The sequence below is a fragment of the Hoplias malabaricus genome, chromosome X2, assembly GCF_029633855.1.
Source record: "Hoplias malabaricus isolate fHopMal1 chromosome X2, fHopMal1.hap1, whole genome shotgun sequence".
Taxonomy (NCBI): domain Eukaryota; kingdom Metazoa; phylum Chordata; class Actinopteri; order Characiformes; family Erythrinidae; genus Hoplias; species Hoplias malabaricus.
The window spans coordinates 49,790,108-49,813,485 of NC_089819.1; the positions used below are offsets into that span (position 1 = coordinate 49,790,108).

Here is a 23,378-nt window from a genome sequence, read left to right on the forward strand (position 1 = left end):
AAAGGTATTTTCCAACAAGCATCAGTTGTCAGAAACATTCCTTTAGTCAATAGAACATTTTGTGACCAACTGGGATTTGCAGGAATAAGCTGTTATGAATAATCAATGTTTTATTTAGGTGTTACATAGCTTTAAAAACACAATTACCTACATGAGAGCAATACAGCTCACATGCTGCATATAAACATCAAAGACTACAGACCAACTGAAAGAGTTTAATGATCTGACTCACCGGGTTAAGACCTGAGACATTCATGAAAGCAGCAGACTCTGAGAATTTATCCAAGATCCACGTTCTCATGAGTATGAACATGTGAATACATGGTGCCATTGAGACCACTTTCACAAACATCAGGTGCTCACAGGAAAATGTTTCATACTAAAGAGTCTAATGCCCAGGTTAGAGTTTCTCATGAATATCCTGAAAGCTTTAGCATTATAGACATTTCAGGGTTCAGTTTACTGGCAGAGGCTCTGGTAGATCAATATCCACCATTAGGAAACATATCTGCTTTTTTGAATGTTAAAAATGATCAACAAATTTGAATTTTATTGGCACAGCTCAAAAAGCTCTACCATATGCATCTCGCTCCCACTCCTGTTCGTACCCCTCAGCTTTAAGGTAAAATGAGTACATTTTTACACATGTCCTGGGAGTGTAAGTGTTAAAAATATAAAAAGATATTCCTTCAGTGCTCACATTTCCTAAACACAACCAATAACCTTGCCTTGTATTTAATTTAGAGCTAAACTAGGATTCCTGTTTATAAATCAGGAACACCAATAAATCAACACTGAAAACAGTGTTAACCTACGTTGAGAATAAACATAAATGTAAACACGTATTTATTTGTCACTGTACAGGGTGGGCCAATTATATGGATACACATTAATACAATGGGAATGGTTGGTGATGTATATACTTCCTGTTTGTGGCACATTAGTATATGGGAGGGGGGAAACTTTTCAAGATGGGTTGTGGCCATGGCGGCCATTTTGAAGTCGGCCATTTTGAATCTGACTTTTGTTTTTTCAATGGGAAGACGGTCATGTGACACATCAAAGTTATTGGGAATTTCACAAGAAAAACAACGGTGTGCATTAAAATTGGTTTTAACGTAACGTTATTCTTTCATGAGTTATTTACAAGTTTCTGACCACTTACAAAATGTGTTCAAAGTGCTGCCCATTGTGTTGAATTATCAATGCAACCCTCTTCTCCCACTCTTCACACACTGCAGGAGAAATGCTAGCACAGGCTTCCAGTATCCATAGTTTCCCATTTGATTAAGGTGTATCCATATAAATGGCCCACCCTGTACAATGAAATGTGTCTTCCACATTAAACCCATCTGTGGCTGTGAAAATGCATGCACTAATACACTGGAAGCCATGAGCCAACAGTGTTCCTGAAAGAAAGTGATCACTAATAAACTGTGCATGAAGAAAAGAGCTAAACTAAGTGCACAGCTGTTTCTAATAAAGTATACAACAGTGAATCTACTTCAGCTACAGTGAAGAAAGGCACTACTGCACTACTCAAATCTATCTGCCCAGCTGACTGCACATTAATTCCTGCATTTCTCCCTAAACTTCCGAAGGCTATTTCCATCTGAGCTTCTGTCACCGCTCGAATGTATGATATTTAACGGTTAAAACGGTCAGCGACACCAGGAGCTAAACATCCAGTGCCCTCTTAGCTCACCGTCCCAGCTTCCTGCCAGCATCCCCCTGGCCTGGGGGGCTTTCTGTTTAACATACAAAGTGTGGGCCAGCTCGGGCGCATGGGCCTCTAACTGCCACTTTCATGTGCTAATGCCTGCTGAGGGGGTGATTTGCATGTATTACCTGTGAGGTTAACCACTGCAGAAGAGGTTTCATTTCATCTGTGCTTAGAAACATCCAACCAGGCCCACCCTCACATACTGACCAGAAAGAGCAGGGGAAACTCGAGAGTGAGTGAGTACGTAAGAGAGAGACCATAGCCAGATGAAGAATTCTTATCATCCCTTTCTTCTCTCACCTTTAACCACTTTCTCCCTCTATATACTTCTCTCTCCCTCTTTCTGTTTTTCTGTGCTCTATTCATTTGAATTTTTCCCTTCCTTTCTCTTGCATTTCCTCTTTTATGTTTCCACTTTTTTGCTCTTTTTTTCTCTCCTCTTGCCCCAATCCTCTACCCTTTCCTAGCCCCTCCCCCCTTTTTATCTCTCTCTCTATCCTGCGGCTGTCTCCACATGGCAGAGGCGCTGGGTGCCCGATGCCACTGTCATCCCGCTTCCAAACAGTGCTTTCTGAAAGGGCCCACTGGGACAAGAACTACAATACCCACAATTCCCCAAGGGCAGCCAGTCCACAGAGGCAGGATGATAGCACAGAAGGACACCCCCGGGAGGTGCAGAACGGGGGAACGAGATCCATGCATGCAGATGGGAACAAAGTACAAGAGAACAGAAGAGAAAGAAACATTTTTTTTGTCTGTCACTGGCTTTAGGTCGGACCTGTGGCTTGATCAGCCTTTCCTTTGCATGTTTGAATGTGACATGCCTTTTTACTAAGCATATTGTGGCTGGGGAACTAGAAAGAAAAACTGGAGCGAGTGCACTAAGCGAGGAGGATGATTCACATGGAGGAAGAGAGGTAGCCTGGCAGGGGCACGAAGAGCAGAACAACACACTCGATGGAAGAACAGTAACATCACACACACCGCAGAGCCCCTCTGTCTCAGATTGCTCCACCACCACAGTAATGCCTTTTCTAATGAGCAACAGGTGTGGCAACCAGCAGGACAACGCTCGCAATCACCACAGCCGCATGAGTCGTTTCAAACCGTCCAAAAAAAGTCTCAGAAAAGAACTGCAGGACGAGACAAAGCTGAGCAGAAAAGGGCAGAATCTAGACTCCGCACTCTTTCATTCCGCTTGTAATTACTCCTGCTTTCTGACAGAGTCTCTGAGTGAGCGATAGTTCGGTAAAAATGACTGCGGCTGCTTTGCCGTCGCCCGAAAGCGGATTTCCTCTAATTATCATTATTCCTTGTCACCTTTCTTGTCGTGAAACCACCTGCGCAGAGGCACCGGTGGATTAAGAGCCAGAGCAGGCTCCAGACAGTGCTAAGGAACTCAGCAACAGTTTCCACCTCAATTCCCACAAACTCCCCCAGCACTGTTTTTCATTGCACTGTGACTGCACTTTTGAAGATGTCTGAGATTTGGAGCAGTGGTTATAAATGTGTGTATGATGTATGAAATGACACTAATTACACAAGCCCTCTATAACTTCACAGGTAAGATTCAGTAACTTGAGAAAAAGCATAAACAACATCCACAACGCCATTTATTCCGCACAGGTTCCGCTCCGTTCTTGTCTACGTTTTTAGTTGGAAATCATATTTTAATTATTATCAGATAGTAAGTGACAATTATTCTGCTGTGTGTATTAAAACACATCTAATATCGCACCTCATTTGCTGTGACTGGTCATTTATTTCACCTCTAACATGCAGCAGAACACAAGCTTCTCCGCAAATGAGCAGCTTTTTCTGTTTTTCACACATTCGTCTCTCAGCCTCCTTCAATCACAGCTCTGGAGCACCACAGGGGTGGGAGAGGTTTCCTCTTCTTTTATTCCACACGTCAGTGAGCATTTCCACAGTTTCTGACACTTCATAAATGGGTTTGTGTGTGTGTGCATGTGTGTTTGGGAGGGGGTTAAAGGGGCAAGATGGAAAGAACGAACCCCTGGGAGACAAGTAACGCGCACCTTGATCCGATTCCTTATCCCAGCAGAGCCACAGGGGAATCCGGGGCCCCTTCAAAACCCTGACGTGAGTGTGGAGAGCGGTTGTTGGGGTTTGAGGTGCGGTGGTTGTGTTTGTGGTGGGTGTTGGAGGCTATAGGACTGAAAGCAGAGAAAGATGCGAAAGGCTTTAGGCTCTGAAAGATCATGGAAGAGGATTAAGCACCATTTAAAGTCAGAGACACAAGGGGCCCTCTCTGTCTCCGTGTTCCTCTCATCATCCGTTCTGAGCTCATATCATGCCCTACTTCACCCAACCCACAAACAGCCGTCGCAACCGCCAAAAATAGAGCCACGCAATTACACCAGATTCGGAGAGGCTTTAGTGTGTGCATGCAGATCTCCGCATGCTCAGTCTCTCCCCTTCAATCCACATCTCAGATTTGAGTCCTTTAAAGGCGGAGAGCTAAAACAGCTACGTCTGACAGGTGTAGGGAGCTGTAAAAAATGTAAAAGTTATGAGCAGAAGTCAGAAATTTCCAAATTAGAAGTCAGTGGTTCCACATTAAGCGAGAAAGCTGTCAAACAACAAAAATCTAATTATAACAAACTTCACGACCGAAATGCTTGCTATTTTTGAAAAGAGATCCAACCTCAAGGCTGAGGACTACAACTGTAAAAAATAAAATAAATAAATAAATAAAATAAAACACAAATAGCTTTTGTCGTCTAGTTTCGAAATGTTCCAGATTTTTTTTAGGTTAATTTTGATGCCATAAAAGCATTAGTAAAATGATAAGTTTATATAGTAATATAACAACCACTACCCTTTATTTTTGAAAGTCTGCGGCATCCAGTTTATATCAATTTATGCTGCTTAATTAAAATGAATCAAATAACATTAATTAATACAACAGGTGTTCTGAAATTCTGAGATAGTCTATTTCTAAGAAAAGGCCTTTTTTTCGCTTCCTACACGAGTCAAATTTTTAATCTTCTCGAAAGACAACAACAACAACAACAACAACAGCAGCAGCAGCAGCTTCAAAACAGTTTCATCCTTTCAGAGGCTTCTCCAATTACAACAGGTGGAGCGAAGCACCCGCTCCATATTAATGAGTCCATCTAGATAAACATTTGCTTTCTCCCGCTCCAACTTTCAGTTCTGAGTAATGAAAGGAAGAATGAACAGAGGCAAGAGAGCGAGGAAAAGAAAAAAAGAGAGAGAGAGACAAGGAAAAAGGAGTGAGGGAGAATGGGTGTGTGAGAAAGAGAGGGAATAAGGGAGAATAAGAGAAGCGAGTGTGCTTTCTGTCTGGTATTTCTTGGCATTAAGATTCCAAACATTAATAACCCCAACCTTCGCAGGCTTTCCTCCTCCTCCTCCTCCAACACATCTCTGCTCTCCTTCTTCCCTCGCTCTCTCTCCCTGTTCCTTCTTTCTCAATCGCTCACTCACCACGTCACGCTTCACATCTCATTCTGATCAATGTCTTCCCTCCGGGGCCCGAACGCATTCAAATGAAGAGATGGCAAATGGCACCTGAAGCTCTCCTCCTCCTCCTCCTCTTCTCTGGGGTTAGCTAGCTTCATGCTAGAGGATGAGAAGCACGTACGTTCTTGTTCCGCACAAACAAAAGGACAGCCTGTGGCACAACAATCCCCAAAGACTTTTTAAGCAGAGTAATTAAGCTGAAGCAAGGTTCTCCAGCTTATTTCTGTGCGCTGAAGGTGATGTAGCTCAGCTTTCAACAGGGGCGAGTGACAGCGGTGTCAGCTGGGGTAATTGAGACTGCAGATCCAACTGTTGAATTCTTCAATTTCTATTTGTGTTCCTTGACAATCCGTGTATTTATAGCTGTATTCACAGACAAAGCTAGCCCATAACTTGCCAGAGGCGGTGCAATTAATTACAATGCAAACAGATTTTACAAAGAGAAACAACTTAAAAAGTAGGAACCGATTTCATAGATGACTATTTCTGGCACTTACGAGAAGAAAAAGCAGGGAACAAAAGTATTATTTCGCAATTATGTTGAACGCATACTGCTCAGCCGCAATCAGCCCCTGCAACGCAAGCTACAAATTAAAAGCAAATCTTCCATTGTTTATTGCATTGTACACTTCACCAACAGTCGGCCACGTCCATACATACTTGTTGACACCTTACCTTCTGTTTGTGTGCTGCGAGGTACCCGTGCAGTCTTTCGGCTCGCAGGAAAGGGGTGCTATGCACAGCGAAGCGAACATCCACCATCCTGTCCCGGGCCTCCATGATGCTGAAGATGTTAATGTCGTCCTGTCCTACAGACAGCATCTCTGACAGGAAGTCTCCCAGCAGCTCGTATCTGCTACGTAAACCCCCTCGCCGCTCCATGAACTCCTTAGCAGTGATGTCTGAGAAGACAAACACACAAACATATATTAAGTGCCTTTAGTCATGTGAATCCTCTTCTGGAATTCCCAGAAATTGTAATGAATAGGGAGTCATCACTCAACTTTCAATTTCTATTATTATGTGTAGTTTAATAACGGACAGTCTGTGAAGGACTGTCTGTGAGGAGTTCTGAGTGTGTTCTCCCAGTGAATGTGTAACTGTGTGTTGCCCAGTGAATCTAGGTAGGCTCTGGGCGTACTGTGACCCTGAGCTAGATAAGCGGTTACAGACAATGAATGAATGAATGAATAATGCAGTCCGTGCATGCTCTTCGGTTTCAGTACAATCTGTACAATCTGAATTAAAGATACCACGACAATGGGCCACTGCCAGAATATTCATATAGAGCATACATCTGTGGGTTTGATTCCCACTCCGGGTGACTGTCTGTGTGGAGTGTGGTGTGTTCTCTCTGTGTCCGCATGGGTTTCCTCCCACAGTCCAAAACCACACGTTGGTAGGTGGACTGGCGACTCAAAAGTGTCCGTAGGTGTGAATGTGTGTGTGTGTGTTGCCCTGTGAAGGACTGGCGCCCCCTCCAGGGTGTATTCCCGCCTTGCGCCCAATGATTCCAGGTAGGCTCTGGACCCACCGCGACCCTGAACTGGATAAGCGCTTACAGATAATGAATGAATGGATGAATGAATGTTTTATAAAAAAAAAGCTGAAAACTGTAGCTTTCTAAGCTGCAATAAACACATCAATAAAAAAATAAGCATAATGAATGTATTAGATTTCTGTAGTCAGACACTGACCACTGATTGAAGACTATAAACAAATGACCACCACACACTCTGCATCAACATATGGCCTACAGTCTCATGTGTACATCAGCTAGATGGATCTACAAAAGGTGTTTTAAAAAACTGGACAGTGAGTGTAATTAAGTGTTCACTTGAACTCGTTCTGACAAGAAATCTTTAACTTCTAATATAAGTCTATGTTTTATTTAAAGGATTTCTCCTGTGTCTGATCCAAGTGATTGTGTTTAATTTGATTAGTTGGAATGCAGTTCCCCTTTGTTTATCTCGTATGTCCCACAGAAAGAAAACTGCCCTTCTGAGTCTAGGTTCCTATCACTGTTTCTTTCTTATTCTTTTTCCTGCCACTGTTGCCCAGGGCGTGCTTGTTAGGGGTCTGAACCAGGGGATTCTGGAAAGCTCATTTAGGGTCATGTTTTTTTTTTGTAAATATAGTTGTATAAACACAATCCATTTCAATGGAACTTAAATTTCAGCAGCATCTCTTCAGTTTGGTTCATCCCAGTCCCCCTCGTTAGCGCTTTGCATGTTTGCTGTTATCACAGCTTGATGCAAGCACAAAGACCCCAGACCCAGCAGAATCAAAGAAAGGCTTCATGTTTAATCCAGAAGGGGACCAGTAGGGGTCAGCAACTGGAGAACAGCGCTCATGAAAAATGCATGCTCACGTTATCCCCTCGTCAACACATGGCACTGTCATTAAGTGAAGTTAGCAGTCAGCTGTGGCCGCCCTTCCAAACTCTGGCTGACAGGCCACATCACAAAAACTCAAAACTGCAGACTTGTGCAATTTGCAGTCTTCTGCTGTCACCATGGGGATTGTGATGGCAATTCTCCACTGTCATGGTCACAGCTGGTGATGTAGCCAGACAAACTTAGCGACCAATAACCGGACGTTACGGTCAAACAGTGCTAACAGTGGCTATTGTCCTGCTTCAGTCTGATATATGCTAGATGCCCCGAGCTGTCAGACGAGGGCCAAAGCCGGACAGAGGTTTCCAACTTGCAGCCAGAAGACCACTCAAATTGGTATGCCTTAATTTCTGGGTGTGTTCTGGACAGCAGTGACCAGCTGCTCCAGAGGACATGGTAGTCCCAGAGAGATGCCCTATGTTTAACTCAGATTGTCCCTGGGCAGAGAGAAACCCCAAGGCCATTTGCAGACAGGGGGCTTCCAGAACTGTACTGATGCTTCATAGCACACAGCCAGGGCAAGAACATGTTGGAGAAAATGCCCAGAGGGCATTAATGATATCAGGGACACTGACAGCTGCAATGGATCCTGATGTGTAGCGGTGGTTTCCAACTCTTTTGAAGCAGATCTTTAATCAAGCCTGAAATTTCAGCCCAAGCTTGAATATAGTTTGAGAGCATTATGCCAGAGTTCAGCCCAGAGCACTAAGTTTAAAACATGTAGCCAGTATAAATGAACTTGACCTGGCTCAGCTTAATAACCGTATTCACTGATTAATTGGGGGAAAATATAAATAAATCCAACAAAACTTCAGTCCAGATGACTTTTATATTTCATGGGGCATATTAAAAAAACATGTAGAGAGTAAGACAAAAAGACACACTAAAAAAACATTTATCTCATAAATGATGGTGTCATTGTGTTTTCCCCGTGTCTGCGTGGGTTTCCTCCGGGTGCTCCGGTTTCCTCCCACAGTCCAAAAACACACATTAGTAGGTGGATTGGCGACTTAAAAGTGTTCGTAGGTGTGAGTGTGTGAGTGAATGTGTGTGTTGCCCTGTGAAGAACTGGTGCCCCCTCCAGGGTGTATTCCTGCCTTGCGCCCAATGATTCCAGGTAGGCTCTGGACCCACCGCGACACTGAATTGGATAAGCGGTTACAGATAATGAATGAATAAATGAATGAATGATGGTGTCATTGCTCAGACAATGTAATCAGTTACAGATCATGCATTTCTCCTCTCAATATATAATCTCACTAAACTTTACTCCAAACTTTCTCTGAAAAACCCCTACAAATCTATACCAACTAGAAAATACAATATAACGCCTACAGAGCCGTTCCTGAAAAAAACAATAAGTCTGATATATTTAGTTGACTAACTCTGATTAAGTCAGCAACTGTAATGTGATTAAAATAAAAACGGTAGAAGAAAACAAAAAGCATTGTTTTAATGTTACTATAAATCATGTTACCCTCAACACTGAAGCCAAAGTAAGGTAAACACAAGTCAAAAAAATGGTTAAATATATGTGAAAGGCTGAGAGGAAATTGGAAACTAAATTTGCACCATTAGAAATTCTGTACAAACTCAAAAATCTAGGTCTTGCAGTGGATGAATCAATTCACCGGAAAAGAAAATAATGCTTGGAACAGCTGAAAGTAAAACAGGAAAAAGACGACCTGATTTAAGGCGATCGGGGAAATCGTAAACAAGCAATTAAAAAGCTTAAGAGCCAACCCAAAGACAAGATATTCTGGGAAAGCACCGCTCATATGGTCACCGAGACTCAGAATCGACTTGATGGTTCTTAATAAGAATATTAAGCACCAGTGAGCACCACTGTCCATGTCTATTTTCCTTGCTCCTTGCTGTTTCCCTGCTCTAACGCACCTGATCCCACTAATCAGCAAATGAACAAGCCCCTTCTGAGTGAAAGAGGGTTTCTGAGAACAAGGACATTGTGGATGTGGGTGTATGGGGTGTATCTATCTATGGTGTCTACACTGTCTGAGAGTTTGAATGATTGGAGTTATCTGTTCACTCAGATTCAACGTTAGTTAAAGGTAGTTTCGATGTGCACATGTTGATTTAGTTTGATTTATTATTTTTCTGTAACTGTGTTATACTGTTAAGGGTTTTTTCGGGGGTTCGACGCCGATCCGGAAACACTTAGCATAAGGAACACACCCCCGGACAGGGCACCAGTCCATCACAGGGTATCACACTCACAGAGAAACTGTTGAATAGCCAATCCAGCCTCCAAAGCATTTGTGGACAGTGGGAGGAAACCAGAACATCCGAAGGAAACCCACTTGCACACACATACATCTCTTCACAGACCGTGATTTGAGACCGGATTTAAACCCACAACCCCAGGACCCTGGAGCTCCACTGTGGCCAATGTAGAATGATGCTAATTTTACAAACTACATATCAGTAGCCATGTTATATTTCAAACCTTTTTTATGTTTTTTTTTTTTTTTTCATAAAAACTACATAGAAAATTAACAAATGTCAATGAAGGCAATATATCCCCAAACTTTTGACCTGCTGTGGGTAAAAGAGAGTCTTTGCCTTTTTTCTCTTTTATAGCTCTAAATCCCGCTTCTGACGGCAGGCTTTGGCTCGGTGTCCCGGCTCACCTGAGCAGCATGGAGAGAATCATTAGAGCCCGAGGAGTGTCAGTCAGGGAGGAGATGTGGGCAGGAGGCCAGGCGGAGACGGTGATTAGCTGAATGAAATGGAGCTGAGTGGAGGAACCGACTGTCCAGTCCCATCATAACCACACAACAGCCAGGGCTTCAACCTGACAGTCTCGGATGGCTGCTGGGTTTGATTTGGACGCAGTTCATGCCACTCTCCGTTTCCATGGCTATCACACACAATGTGTACCTCCGTACACCCAAACAAGTATTATTCACACTCACACAAGTCTGGAAGGAGCCACAGTCATTCCAATGAGTATGCTAGCATTACAATGCAACTCATAGCACAGGCAGGTTGGTTTCTGAAATCTGGTGTTGCGCTTAAAGTCTAAACACATATGACCTTATATATGAATTGACCGACGCTTGCACACAAATGCATAGCTGGAAAACTGTTGCCGGGTTGAACAAGCTTTACAGTACACGCTATAAACCCAATTTTTATTTTTTTTATATATAGATATTTATTTTACAAATTCTGCATTTTTGAGTCGGTACAAAACCATTTTAGATTTACTTTACCAATCACAATCACAATAATCTTACAAAAATAATAATTGTATGTCTGTAAAAAGCAACTTATTAAAAAAAGAGGTTACATTCAATAAAAATAAAATAAAATAATGAAGACTCCTGAGTTTTTGAATTAAAAAAGAAGTGTGACAATCCAACTTCTTAAAAGAATTGTGTCAGATTTTCCAAGACGCTCAGTAAAACTACCATCTAGTTTCTTTATAAAACTCTATAAACTGTAGCTAGGACTAAGTATTTGGGGAAGAGTTCAGAGTTCAGGTTGGTTTATGAATGCGTATGAAGCCTGAAACCCCCTCCGTTGGATAAATGAATACAAGAAAAGGGTGGAGACGGGGTGGAGGTATTTTTTTTCCCCCATTTTCTACCTGTGTCCCTACATTGAAAAAAAAAATAATAAAAAAAATGAATTACTAGTATTTAACACACACTAGAAATTGAATAAACAGTCTCTGACTTCTGCACTGTACACGCTGACTTTTCATCTTAAGTAGTGGGTGCTGCAGTGGCTTGGAGGGCAATTGCGACTGAGAGACCATCAATACCACCTTAAGAAAGAGCAGGGATTGGAGCGCTAATCCCAAGGAATGACTGAAGATATTTTCCCAATTTCTCTTTTTTTATTGATCTTACAAAGTCTGTCAGGGTGGGGGAGGGGATGGGTGGGTGATAGTGGTGGGGAAGTGTGCAGAATTCAGGGGGAGTAAGGGAGATGAGGATCAAAGGAGATGAGATATTTAAAAAAATTGTTAAAGATAAGCCCACAGTCGGATAAGCAGTTAGCAGCCTTAAAAAGTTCCACCTCAAACAGCCAAGGGCTTTTCATGCCGTGTATTTCTGGAGAATGTGGAAAACGCGAGGCATGTGTGAGTGGGGAGAAATGGAGGCAAGGGGATGAAGAAGGAAGGGTGTGTTAGTATATGTATTTTAGTGAGTGTGTGTGTGTGTGTGTGTGTGTATGTGTGGCTTTCACTGTCTCCGGGAGCCAACGTGGGTGTTTCAAGGACTTTACTCTGCATCTTGGTTTACCACATTTCACCTTTCAATCAATTTCGCCCGCAAGTTTTGCACACAAAGAGCCTTAATCTCTGCAAAGCAGAATTAAAAAGGGCCTTATTGCTTTCAACATTTGTTCTTGAAATGGGATTTCAAATGTCAAGGAGGCTGCAAGTAATACTAGTAATACTATGAGTGGGGCTTTCCATTTCCCTCCACACGGGGATTCAAAGTCATTGTTTGGATAGGGCTCTAGGATGAAGAGCAAGGGAGATGCTGGGAAGGGGGGAGGGTTTGTTATGTGAAGTACAAGCACACACTCACAGTCCCACCCCTATAGACAGACGCTGTTTGTCTGTGAAACTGAACCTGATGGTTAGACTTGAGCCCTGACAGATGTTGATGCTGCCATCTGAAACTCAAAACTGGACCAATTGCTTATCGGCAAATGGCTAAAGCACTTCGTAAAAGGATACATGATTCATTTAAAAGTGATGGATACATCACGACCTGGACAAGTACACATAATACAACAAGCTGCATAACTGTCAGTACTTCTTTGGACCCGTTCTGACAATGTGACAAAATGAGCTACATTTAAAAATAAGATGACCTCTGTTTATAACTGTTATACAGGCTGCCATTATATGTGTGAATGCCTTATTTTCTGATTGGCTCTCTTATACTGTGCTTCATATATAAAGCAGTCTGTAAAGAACTATGTTTTATGATGAGCCGGAGCAGTAGGGGTTAAACTAAATGTGTTAATTTTTTGACATCGTAATAACGATAAATTTGAAGCATGTTTAATATCGCACTCTATTGCCTCATTCATTCATTATCTGTAAGCACTTATCCAGTTCAGGGTCACGGTGGGTCCAGAGCCTACCTGGAATCATTGGGCGCAAGACGGGAATACACCCTGGAGGGGGCGCCAGTCCTTCACAGGGCAACACAGACACACACACATTCACTCACACCTACGGACACTTTTGAGTCACCAATCCACCTACCAGCGTGTGTTTTTGGACTGTGGGAGGAAACTGGAGCACCCGGAGGAAACCCACGCGGACACAGGGAGAACACACCACGCTCCTCACAAACAGTCACCTGGAGCGGGAATCAATCCCACAACCTCCAGGTCCCTGGAGGTGTGTGACACTACCTGCTGCGCCGCCGTGCCGCTCTATTGCCTATATATTTTTATTTCCGAAACAAAAATGTACTTAAATTTCCATGCTATAGGCCCTTTAATACTCCAGGCTTATTGCTGGCAATGTACATGTGATTAATGCTTCCATCCCAGTCTCCCTTAAACAATCAAACAAAACATGCAATAAGAATAGCTGGAGGAGGCCTGGCAAAACCCAATAAGATGCTAAGAAATTAAAGATGGGAACAGATTGCTGTAGCAGCATGCATAAAGAAAAAAAAAACCTTAAAATTAAGGCCGCACATATACAAACAATCTGTACAGCTTAAATTCAGCAGCTCCTCTCGTGGAAATCCTTTTATCAGCTTATATAGGTTATGACGTCTTATTTTCTATCTCTGTCTCCTCCTCTTTTTTCGTTGTTCATTTTAATAACCCTCAAATCGTAAACTCCTTCAGTCGTAACCCAATTTCAAAGCCCTTCTCTCACAGGGAAATGTACTGTCTTCTATTAAAATGCTGATGGACGTAAAGCCTCCAGCCCCATGCCGGCGAAGCTGTAGATTCCACTACAGTGGCGTGAGACAGGAGCAGCACTAATGCCGGCTCTCCCGTCTGATCCGATATGCATGCTAAAGCTAAACCAGTGTCATTACCGAAGATATGTGCCATCATGTGACAGCTACGGCTTAAATCAACTTATGTCAGCCCTCCTCAAAGCTTATAAAATTTTGGTTTAAAGCTCTGGGAATCTTATTAGGACATGCACAATTTACAATTAAAATAGGCTAATCTGCAGTTTTTGCACATTATCATCAATTAACATATCACCAGTGGCCTAAGGAAACCTCCTATCCCCGGAACACTAACTTTTTTCAGGAGCGGGAATAAACTTTTCGATTGTTCACTGTAATAACTTAATCACTAGATGTCAATGTGTTCAGACACACATGCCTGAACTTGTGTTTTAAAGGGGAATCCAGCCCCTAACACTTATTCACACCGCTTTGATGTGAAGCGCTTCACAGTCAAACATGTTCCCAGAGGTGGTGATAGGAACCAGACGTCAAAAGCAAATTGTCTTCAAGGGTTTCTTTAATAATAGTAACTCCTACACACTAAGGACCTTTTGAATGATCAAAGCAACATCCTCTTAAGGTGAAAACTAAGAGGATAAGGCAAACCTGTGAGGCGAAGAGAGGCAGAGTTATAGATGACATCATCGCGAAGCTCTCGAACCCGCACAACCACACTGGACACTGCGTCCGGCCACTCCCCATCAGACACTCGCACCTGGAACTCGTAGCTCCCAGGGGGGGCGCTCTCCTTTATGACCAGGAAACCCGTCCGCTTGTTCAGGATGAAGTAACTGTAGAACCAGAGGAAAGGTCATTATTACAACTCTGTTACAATTAAACAACAAAACAAAAGAAGCAGTGTGTTATTGCCTCAAGGTTGTGTTTACAAATGATTCGATTTTTTTATTTGTTTGTTTCCCATACCTTCGATTGGAACTGTAACAGCCTCAACACTTATATTCCACTGATTCCGTGTCCCACTGTATCAGTCGGGGTTATGCAGCTATGTGTGTTTCATTAATGTCTCTAAATTCACTAAATAGAAGGTTTTTCTGGGTGCATACCACACAACTTAACTGTACCTGATTATATTTTAATGACGAATTTTAAAATTTTATTGAATTCATACACCGCTTTTCATCCCCAGGACTTTTATTATGTTATTTTATTTTACACAGTTCTGTAATAATTGTTTACAACTCTTCGCCTCTCTGTCTGGAGAAGAGAAGGTAATGTACCTTTAGGGAACACAACTGGACTTTAAATCTACCCTGTGGTACTTTTAAAGTTCCTTTTACATTGTGTGTATATTTAGTGATCATTAATTTACATCTACCATACTTTTTTGTTCTGAGAGTGTATATATTACTTTATGATTATTGCATCGTTTAAGAGATTGCTCAGCAGGCTTATGGACATCTTTCACAAATTCAAAGGTTCTGAATCAAACATTTATTAAAAATAGAGTGGGATATTACTTTGAGAAACGGCACTTATATTTACTTCAGTTTTGACAGTTTTGATTAAAATCACAACATGAAATGGCGTAGTCTATGTAATTTGTAATATGCACCAAGAAAATACAAAACGCAACTAGAATTCAAAGGATGCAGCTGGTGCTAAAACTATGAACCAAGTCATTTCAAAAGCATTTAACTGATAACAAACTAAATTTGAGAATTAACAGAAAACTGGCATTTCATTCAAATACCTGTAGGCTGAGCGCTAAAGGATACATATTCAGCCTAAATGAGATGTCACTTTAAATTAGACGAGAGGTGATTAAAGAGGGCAGCGTGAACTCGGAGACATGCAGGAGGGTGGAGAGATGGGGAGGAAAGTAAAGGTAGAGAGGTAGAGAAATGAAGGAGAGGAGGCCACAGCCCCCTCCAGAAGCTTCCCTCATCTTTAATTAGCTGGGCTGATAACTAGGGGCCAAATGTCAGAGCTAAGATTGCGCTTCTTTAAAATTCAGGGGTCTAGCCACAAAGTGACACCAGCCTGATTGCTTCTTAAAATTTACCTTTAACCTGGCATTCAACCTCCAAACCAAACTCCAACAAACGCCCACGCATTCTCATTAGACACACAAAGGATTTTTCAAAAGCCGGTGAGCTTTTGGCTCAGATGCTGGAACCAGTGATTAAAGTTTTAATTGGGTGTGAAACGCATAGATTTTTAAAGCTGATCTCTATCCATGCTCTTCTGAGCACAAGGATGGATCTGAAATTACACAGGTCCACAGAGGATCTGCTAATATGCTCACCATCAATAAGCAGGCGGTGAGTGAACTGGAGGTAGATGCACAAATGCCAAGCAAAAGATTAAGACCATACTTCATGTATGCAATTAAATCAAGATGTCTTTCTTAATATATAAACCATTTATGAGGATATACGGCACACAAAGGAAGGGGAATATCACAAGAAATAAATTTGTGTCTGAAACTGTGCAAGATTTGGATGAACACCAAAATTGACCATTGACAGATAAAAAGTACCTTTTTTTTAAAAAGTAACTTTTGGCTTTTATGAGAGATGCTAGAACATCAAGCTCCTCACATGCTTCAGATCAGAAAAAAAACTTCAACCTTCTCACTCCATTCTTCTACTGTGAGAAGATAACGCTGTGGGTATGAAAGTATGTGCATCTGTCAAGAAGCCCTCCCTGACATATGAAAAGGAGCTGCTGGGGTTCTCAGAACAATGGACTGGCTGCCCCAGAGTCCAGACGTCAGTATTTCTGAATATTTTGGGGGTTATTTCGACTGTGAGAAACAAGGAATTCAACCAATGTCTAAGGCAGAACTTCAGAGATGTGGGAGGAATATCTCTGAATATATATTTGAGAAATTGAAGTGAGTTTTCTGAAAAGAACGGAAAACTGGAATAACACAAAGAATGGACATGCTCAATAATTTAAGCGCAATGATAAAAGAAACTAAGATGTAAACAAAGACAAAATATGTTATAGTTGGGAAGCAAAGAGATTAAGGGAAGGAGAGCTCTTACGTAGGCACATGTCCTTCAAAGGCGTATGTTTTGTTGTCCCAGTCATCAGGATCAGGTGCATAGACTTTTCCCAGAACAGTAGTTGGCATCCTACCTGTGGGTTGTAAATATGAGGTTAGCTTGCGTGAGAGACAGAGTGTGAACCCTTTTCCTACTTGAGCTGAATTATAAACCAAGGCTTGTAATTTAAGACTAAACAGTTACAGATTGGTAGACCAAGCTAATAATTCTGGAAAAAAAAAAAAGAATTTGGTTTTGGATTTATTTGAAATAAGCAGAAATCAAATCAATAACCTGTAGATTTTTTTACTTATAGTTTAGAAACAAACGCAATAATACCTTATTACTCATATGCTCTAATTAGAACCTAGGTATAATCTTCGAACAGAAATATATTAGTTTTTGCTGACAATAAAACTATAGGTTACTTGCATTTCTGTTTGTTTCTTTTTGTACTTTGTGTTCCTGTGATCTATACCCTACTATGTTTATATTTTATATATCCAAAACTTACCATGCTGTATTGCTGTATAGTAAAGTGTTTTGTGTATGTGTTAGATGGGTTCTGCTTTAATTAAAATTGTCTTAACACCTAGAATGCCTGCAATTTGTGGTTAAGTTACTTTGCATATATGTACTATATATGTATAGTAATCACATTAACAGATATCAAAGCTTGACCTACAACAGTGAATTTCAACAGTTCCTTCTTTTTGGGGTTTTTGGGGTGTTGCAAAATGTTTTTCACTACAAAAAATGGGCAACACTGATAAAGGTTAAGAACCCTTGCTATAGCTAATATGTTATTCACATTCTGAAAGTAAAAGGCACAAGCTAGAAGCTGTTTTGAACTGCTTATGCATACATTTTTTGGTTGATAGGATCTGATCTGTGATAAGCCTTGCTTTCAAAGATGGTAGAAATCCAAACAAGTTGAAAAGCAGAAAAACAAAGCTGGAATTGGAATGCACCAACACTGTGAATGTGCAAAAAATAATAAATAAATAAATAGTGTTTTTAAGATTTAATTTATAGCAAAATAGTTTACCCAAGTCTAAAGGTAACCTAAGCATACATTTTTGTATCTAACATGAACATTTAAGAAGTCATGGTACGGAAATGAAGCTAAAAAGAAACTTAGGTAAAGTTTTGGCCCTGAATTGGTATGTACCTGATGTAGATGTAAGCACTCTACATCAAACTCGCAGCCGAAAAGCAAACAGCTCAAGAATCCAAAGGGACGTAAGAAAGCCAAATTCATTATGTTTCTCAAATATGGTTTGCCTCCAACAATTCTGCTTAATGCTACACTGAAATTGCTATGTACGTGCACACTTCATAACATATGGTTGTCAGTTTAGTCAATTTATGGTTCAATGAATAAGCTCTGAAAGGTGCTCTAGACACTTAAAGCACATAGACTCCTAGTGAGCATCACAAGACTGAGGACAGCTAAGCTAGGTACATTCAAAGGTTAAATCAGGACACTTTTTCATATGCATATAATAAGAAACACACTCAGTATTCAAATTAGTTGCCATGTACTGTAATTTTTGATTGGTTCTGCTAGAGGCACTTGAAACATGAGAAGGCTCGCTATTGGACAGAGCCATATCTGCCATGTGCACAGCTTGTTTAGTCAGAACTTCTGCCTGTGTCACTGCCTCAAGCTCATAATCACCACAGCACACAATGAGGAACTAATGGGAGCTACTAATGAATAACCAAGGGAACCTGATCTCTCTGGGTATGTCAGCAGTATTACTAAGAAAACCAAAATATACAGTATACATTATATTTGTTAAAGATGAGTCTGAATTGCCAAATAATCATATGGTTATGAAATTTTATAAAATGAAATTGTGTATTAACATTTCAAAAGTGCAAATGTGAATACTGCAACCCACTAAAGACAACTACACACAGTGCCGTGCTGGGAGGGTTTCTACTAAAGCATAGCAGATAGTACATGCCGTGGAAATAGAATATAGATGCAGAAAAACAGCTAACATCAAACTCTATCTCATTTTACACAAATATTGACTATATTTGATTAAATACATTTATCAGCATTATGCTTGGTAACATTTAAGTAACCTTTTACAAACTCTCTGTTTTCAAAGTAAAATGTATGAGACACACTATCCACCATTGTCTTTTCTTCATTACAACAGCATATTAACATCACAGTAGAAAAAAAATGCAATGCTCAGCCAGTATCACCTTTAGCCATCTTCAAATCTTCATGTCATTTTTGCAAGCAAACACTGAGCTAGTCCTACTAGTGTCTCTGTTTGGGCCTGAAATACCTTAATGGACCCACTCAGGGTTTGTCATGGTTGCTATGCTTTTAGCGAAAGAAGCTCCTGAGCAAAAAACAACTCTGCTACATCAGCAAGAGTGAGTCCAGCCAGCAGTTGCTACATTATTCTCCTGTCTTTCATCCTAGCTCACCTGAGAGCTCCAGCAACATCCAACTATCCTTAGAATTCTCAGAAAACACAACAAGAGCATACCCCGAAGACCAGAAGAATCTAACAAAAAACTAAAAGTGCATCTGAAACCTTCAACACTATAGAGATAGGCACACACATTTCCTCTGCTGACTTAAATCTCTCACTGAAAAACAAAAGGTATCTGATAAGATTAATACTTTAGAGATTTTGGCTTTTAAAATACCCGTTTTTAGAATGCATCTGAAACAGACTATGCATGTAAAAAATTCTGATATAAATGGAAAAATAAATGGCTTAAAGGGAGCATCTACCATTTTGGGGAAATGATTTTGTTCTCTCTGGTTTGTTGATGTTGAGAAGCTCTACATCTTTTAAGATGGAACGGGTATGTTTGAGGAAAAAACATCTAAAAAGAAAGTTTTTATTCACTGTTTGAATCACCACACCACCATTGCAGTGAAAGCCTAGCATGTGGGATTGAGACACTTTTTTTTTTTTTTTTTTTTTTGCTATTTACGGACACTGAGGCTTTGTAAACACATTAGACTGGTTCCCTGTGCAAATGTATTAAAGAGCAAGCAAATGGTGAGGAAACATCCTCAGAATATTATAAAAGTTTATAAAATTTAATTGAATTAATTTATTTTAAGTTAAATGTGTGAATGCCACCTTTACAAAAATATCATTTAAAGAGTTCTAATAATTCCTGTTGCACAATGACCGTATCCTTTTAATTAAAAATTTTAAGCTTGTAATATTCACATGTTTTATTAATTATACAGAGTAATTAACTAAACTCATAGCAGATTCATTAGAGATGGGCCCTGATCTTGTGAAAATGAAACTAATTTTTGACAAAATATGGAGAAAACCAAACAGTTTAGAACCAAAAACTCATTTTGTTTTACTTTTAAAATGTGTTATTTACATTTTGAAGCCAGAAGCACTTTTAGAGAAATGTTTTACTGTATTTCTGTTTGTGCAAAATCAGTAAAGAGCAATTTCACTAATCAACAGACTTGTCACCCAGAACACTGCAGCAAATCATTGTTCACTGATTAATCTACCTAGTGGTTAAAGTACCAAGGTACTAACATTTATTTTTCCTTAAAACTATACAAGTTTGACCAGAACATGGGAGACAATCTTACGGCATTTGCCTGTAAACACTACACTGAGAACTATGGTTCTTAAAACCCGTTACTATTGTCATTGCCCCCGACATCCACCCAGGTAGTAGCTTTTCTGTTTTTACCTCTGTGACTGTTGATGTATATTTTCTTCTCTCCAGTGAGGTGAGGGTGGTCATTCTTGTCACCAATGGTGATGGTGAGGGTGCTGGTGACCGTTTTGGGTGGTTTCCCACTGTCAGTCATGATGACCGGCAATATAAACTCCTTCTGCCTCTCCCGGTCAAACGCCCTGAGGGCTGTAATAGTGGCGGTGTCATTTTCATTATCCTGCAAGTGAAAGTCATTGCTGTACCGGTATTCAAGAGGAACGGAAAAGGAAAAAGGTGACCCATTCTCAACAGAGTCTCGGTCAATGGCTCTTAGTAACGATGAACTTGCATTTAGCCGGACCACCTGAGGTCCTGGAACGTTCTCCCAGACCACTGGAGAATAGGCGGCTTCAAATTCCGGCCCATTGTCATTCACATCCAACAGGGACATCTGGATGGTGGCTGTGCCAGTCAGTGGTGGAGTCCCATGATCAGTTGCAAGTATTACCAAATGATGCTGGGCAGCCTTTTCCCGGTCCAGCTGACCTGCCACACTGACCAGCCCACTTTGGTCCACCAAAAACAAGCCAAATGGGTCAGAATCAGGAGCGATGCTGTAGGTAATCTCCCGGTTCAAGCCTGAGTCTGAGTCACTTGCGGCCACCGTGGCCACACTGGTCCCAACTGGGACATCCTCTCTGATGGCAGGGAGCTGGATGAAGTGAGGGATGAAAACTGGAGCATGGTCATTACAGTCTTCTATTTCTAAGATGCAGTGCAGCAAGCTGGAATAGTCCAGGTCCTCCACTTTAATTGTCAGATTGAACCTTTGCTCCCCTGGTCTTTCATAATCCAAACGCTTTTTGAGGCGTAAGGTTCCACGCTGCTCTTGCCGGTGGCTCACCATGTAGAACTTCTGTTCTGGATCTCCAGACATTATACTAAAGGTCAACTGTCCATTCTCCCCAGCATCTGCATCCTCAGCAGCCAGCTCAAGAACTGCTGCATTTTGCTCACTGCTCTCAGGAATCCGGACTGAACAAGTACGATCCAAGAAACGAGGAGCATGGTCATTAATATCCTTCACGTGGATGGTAGCAGTGGCTGTTCCAGTCATGCCACCTCCATCCCTAGCTTCCACCACCAAGATGTACGACTCCGTCAGTTCCCTGTCCAGTCCAGCCATGGCCACAGAAACAGTTCCTGTAGCAGGGTTAATGGTGAACATATCTGCACCGCTGTTGCCTCCACTGAGAGCAGCATTCCCCAGAATCCTATATGCTAGCACTGCATTCTGCCCAACAGCTGCATCATCCAGGTCAGTGGCAGTCATCTCCATAACAGATGTGCCAGGAGGGGAATTCTCTGCCACATCTCCGTGACAACTATCGGGGGCACAGGCAAAGATAGGGGCATTGTCATTAATGTCCCATACACTGATGATGACATCAGTGAATCCTGTCAACCCTTCGCCTCCCTCATCTGTGGCTAAGACCACAAATCGCCACACAGCTCGAGCTTCTCTGTCCAAAGTCCTCTGGGCATAGATCTTCCCTGTCACCTCGTCAATGATGAACTCGCTGTCAGCTCCCTGACCATGCAAAGAGTAGCGCAGGGCCTCCTGGTCAGCATCCTTATCTGGGTCAGAGGCGGTTACCTACAATATCAAAGGGAATATGTTAGAACTTCTTTTTATTGCTACACTGACACCAGCTACATTTTTCTTGAAAGAAAATGTACCGACTTGGAGTCATATGTGATTGACCTATGGTTGAGCATGAACCTTTTATTCTTTTTTTTTTTCTTTTTTTTCAGGTAGGTACTTCCTGATTCAGTTAACTCCAACAGGGAGCAATGGAAGTTGAAAATACAAGTACAATTTGGCTTAAGAGTACTATTGAGGAACTAAATGGCAAAAGTAAATGAATTTACAGCATGGACAAACAACACGATGTCATCTTTTGCAATCAAGCTTTTTTTTTTTAATAGAGCTTCAGAGAGCACATACTCCAAAGAATCTAGAATCAAATAGAGATTACAGAGCATAAAAACATCACTTTAAAATATGCAAAGAGTACTGTGTCCAAAATCAATCAGTCCATTCATCCAGATTATGAGACTAATACAAATCCTTGCCGTGATAAGTACTTCTGCAACCATTTAAAATTTGAGTACCCTGTAGCATGATTCATTTCCCTGCTCATTCAAAATTAATTACACACCAATTTTCAAGACAAGAGGTGACTGAAACTCTGCAAAACTGCATGGATTCAGGGAAAGGGGACTTATTCACCACAAGCTTCTTGTAGTAAAGGGTGTGATGAAGGCATGAACTGACCTAGTTAGTTGTGTTTGGAAATGTCGTCTTTTGTTTAATTACTTGACTTTACTCAAACGATGGAAGAAATAGAAGGTTGAGGTCCAAAATCTGAGCACAGTAACCTAGCCTAAAAGTATGATGTTAGCTTCCGACAATCTTTATTAGTATTCTTATTAATATGTCAAAGCACCCCCTCCCTTTCAACGTTTTGAAGACCAAAAAAAGTAAAAGAAATGTGGAGATTCACTAGACACCTGACATCTTCCATTAGGCTCAAATACATTGTGGACAGGTGTATCGTACCTGCAGTACGAACACTGGAGAGCCATCCAGCTCCTCCGTCACGCTGCCATAGTACTCATTGACCGAAAACACAGGCGCCTCATCATTCTTATTCACCACGTTGACCACCACAGCAGCATAGTCCTCCCACTTCCCATCGGAAGCCAGAACGTGAAGCTTGTAGCGTTTATTTTGTTCATAGTCCAGTGGCTGAGCGAGAAAGATGGTGCCCACCTCAGGTTCCACGTCAAAAACACCACCTGTGTTTCCTGATGTGATCTGGTAGCGTAACTTAGCATTGGCACCTGCAGAAAAAACAGAGAGTGAACGGCTGTGGAAGGGTGCTAAAGTGAAATCATGTGCTTAGGAAGGTATTTCACAAAGTTACCTAGACATCTCTATTCCCACTGATGTTCACTTGTGGCATTTGTGGCATTTATTGAACCAAATTATTTTCATTTATTTTTGCATTGCTATTTTCCAACTACT

At 41.3% G+C, this 23,378-nt stretch overlaps 1 protein-coding gene across 1 annotated transcript in view; it reads right to left on the reverse strand.

The window, feature by feature from the left end:
• The window catches only part of LOC136677411 (neural-cadherin-like), a 261,783-nt gene that overhangs the window by 69,143 nt on the left and 169,262 nt on the right, over positions 1-23,378 (reverse strand). The window contains exons 18-22 of the mRNA XM_066654931.1: positions 22,911-23,194; positions 20,321-21,944; positions 16,610-16,703; positions 14,205-14,389; positions 5,909-6,135 (exon numbers count right to left, since the gene is read on the reverse strand). Of these exons, the coding sequence (XP_066511028.1) occupies positions 5,909-6,135; positions 14,205-14,389; positions 16,610-16,703; positions 20,321-21,944; positions 22,911-23,194 (2,414 nt within the window). The remainder of the gene's footprint in view (positions 1-5,908; positions 6,136-14,204; positions 14,390-16,609; positions 16,704-20,320; positions 21,945-22,910; positions 23,195-23,378) is intronic.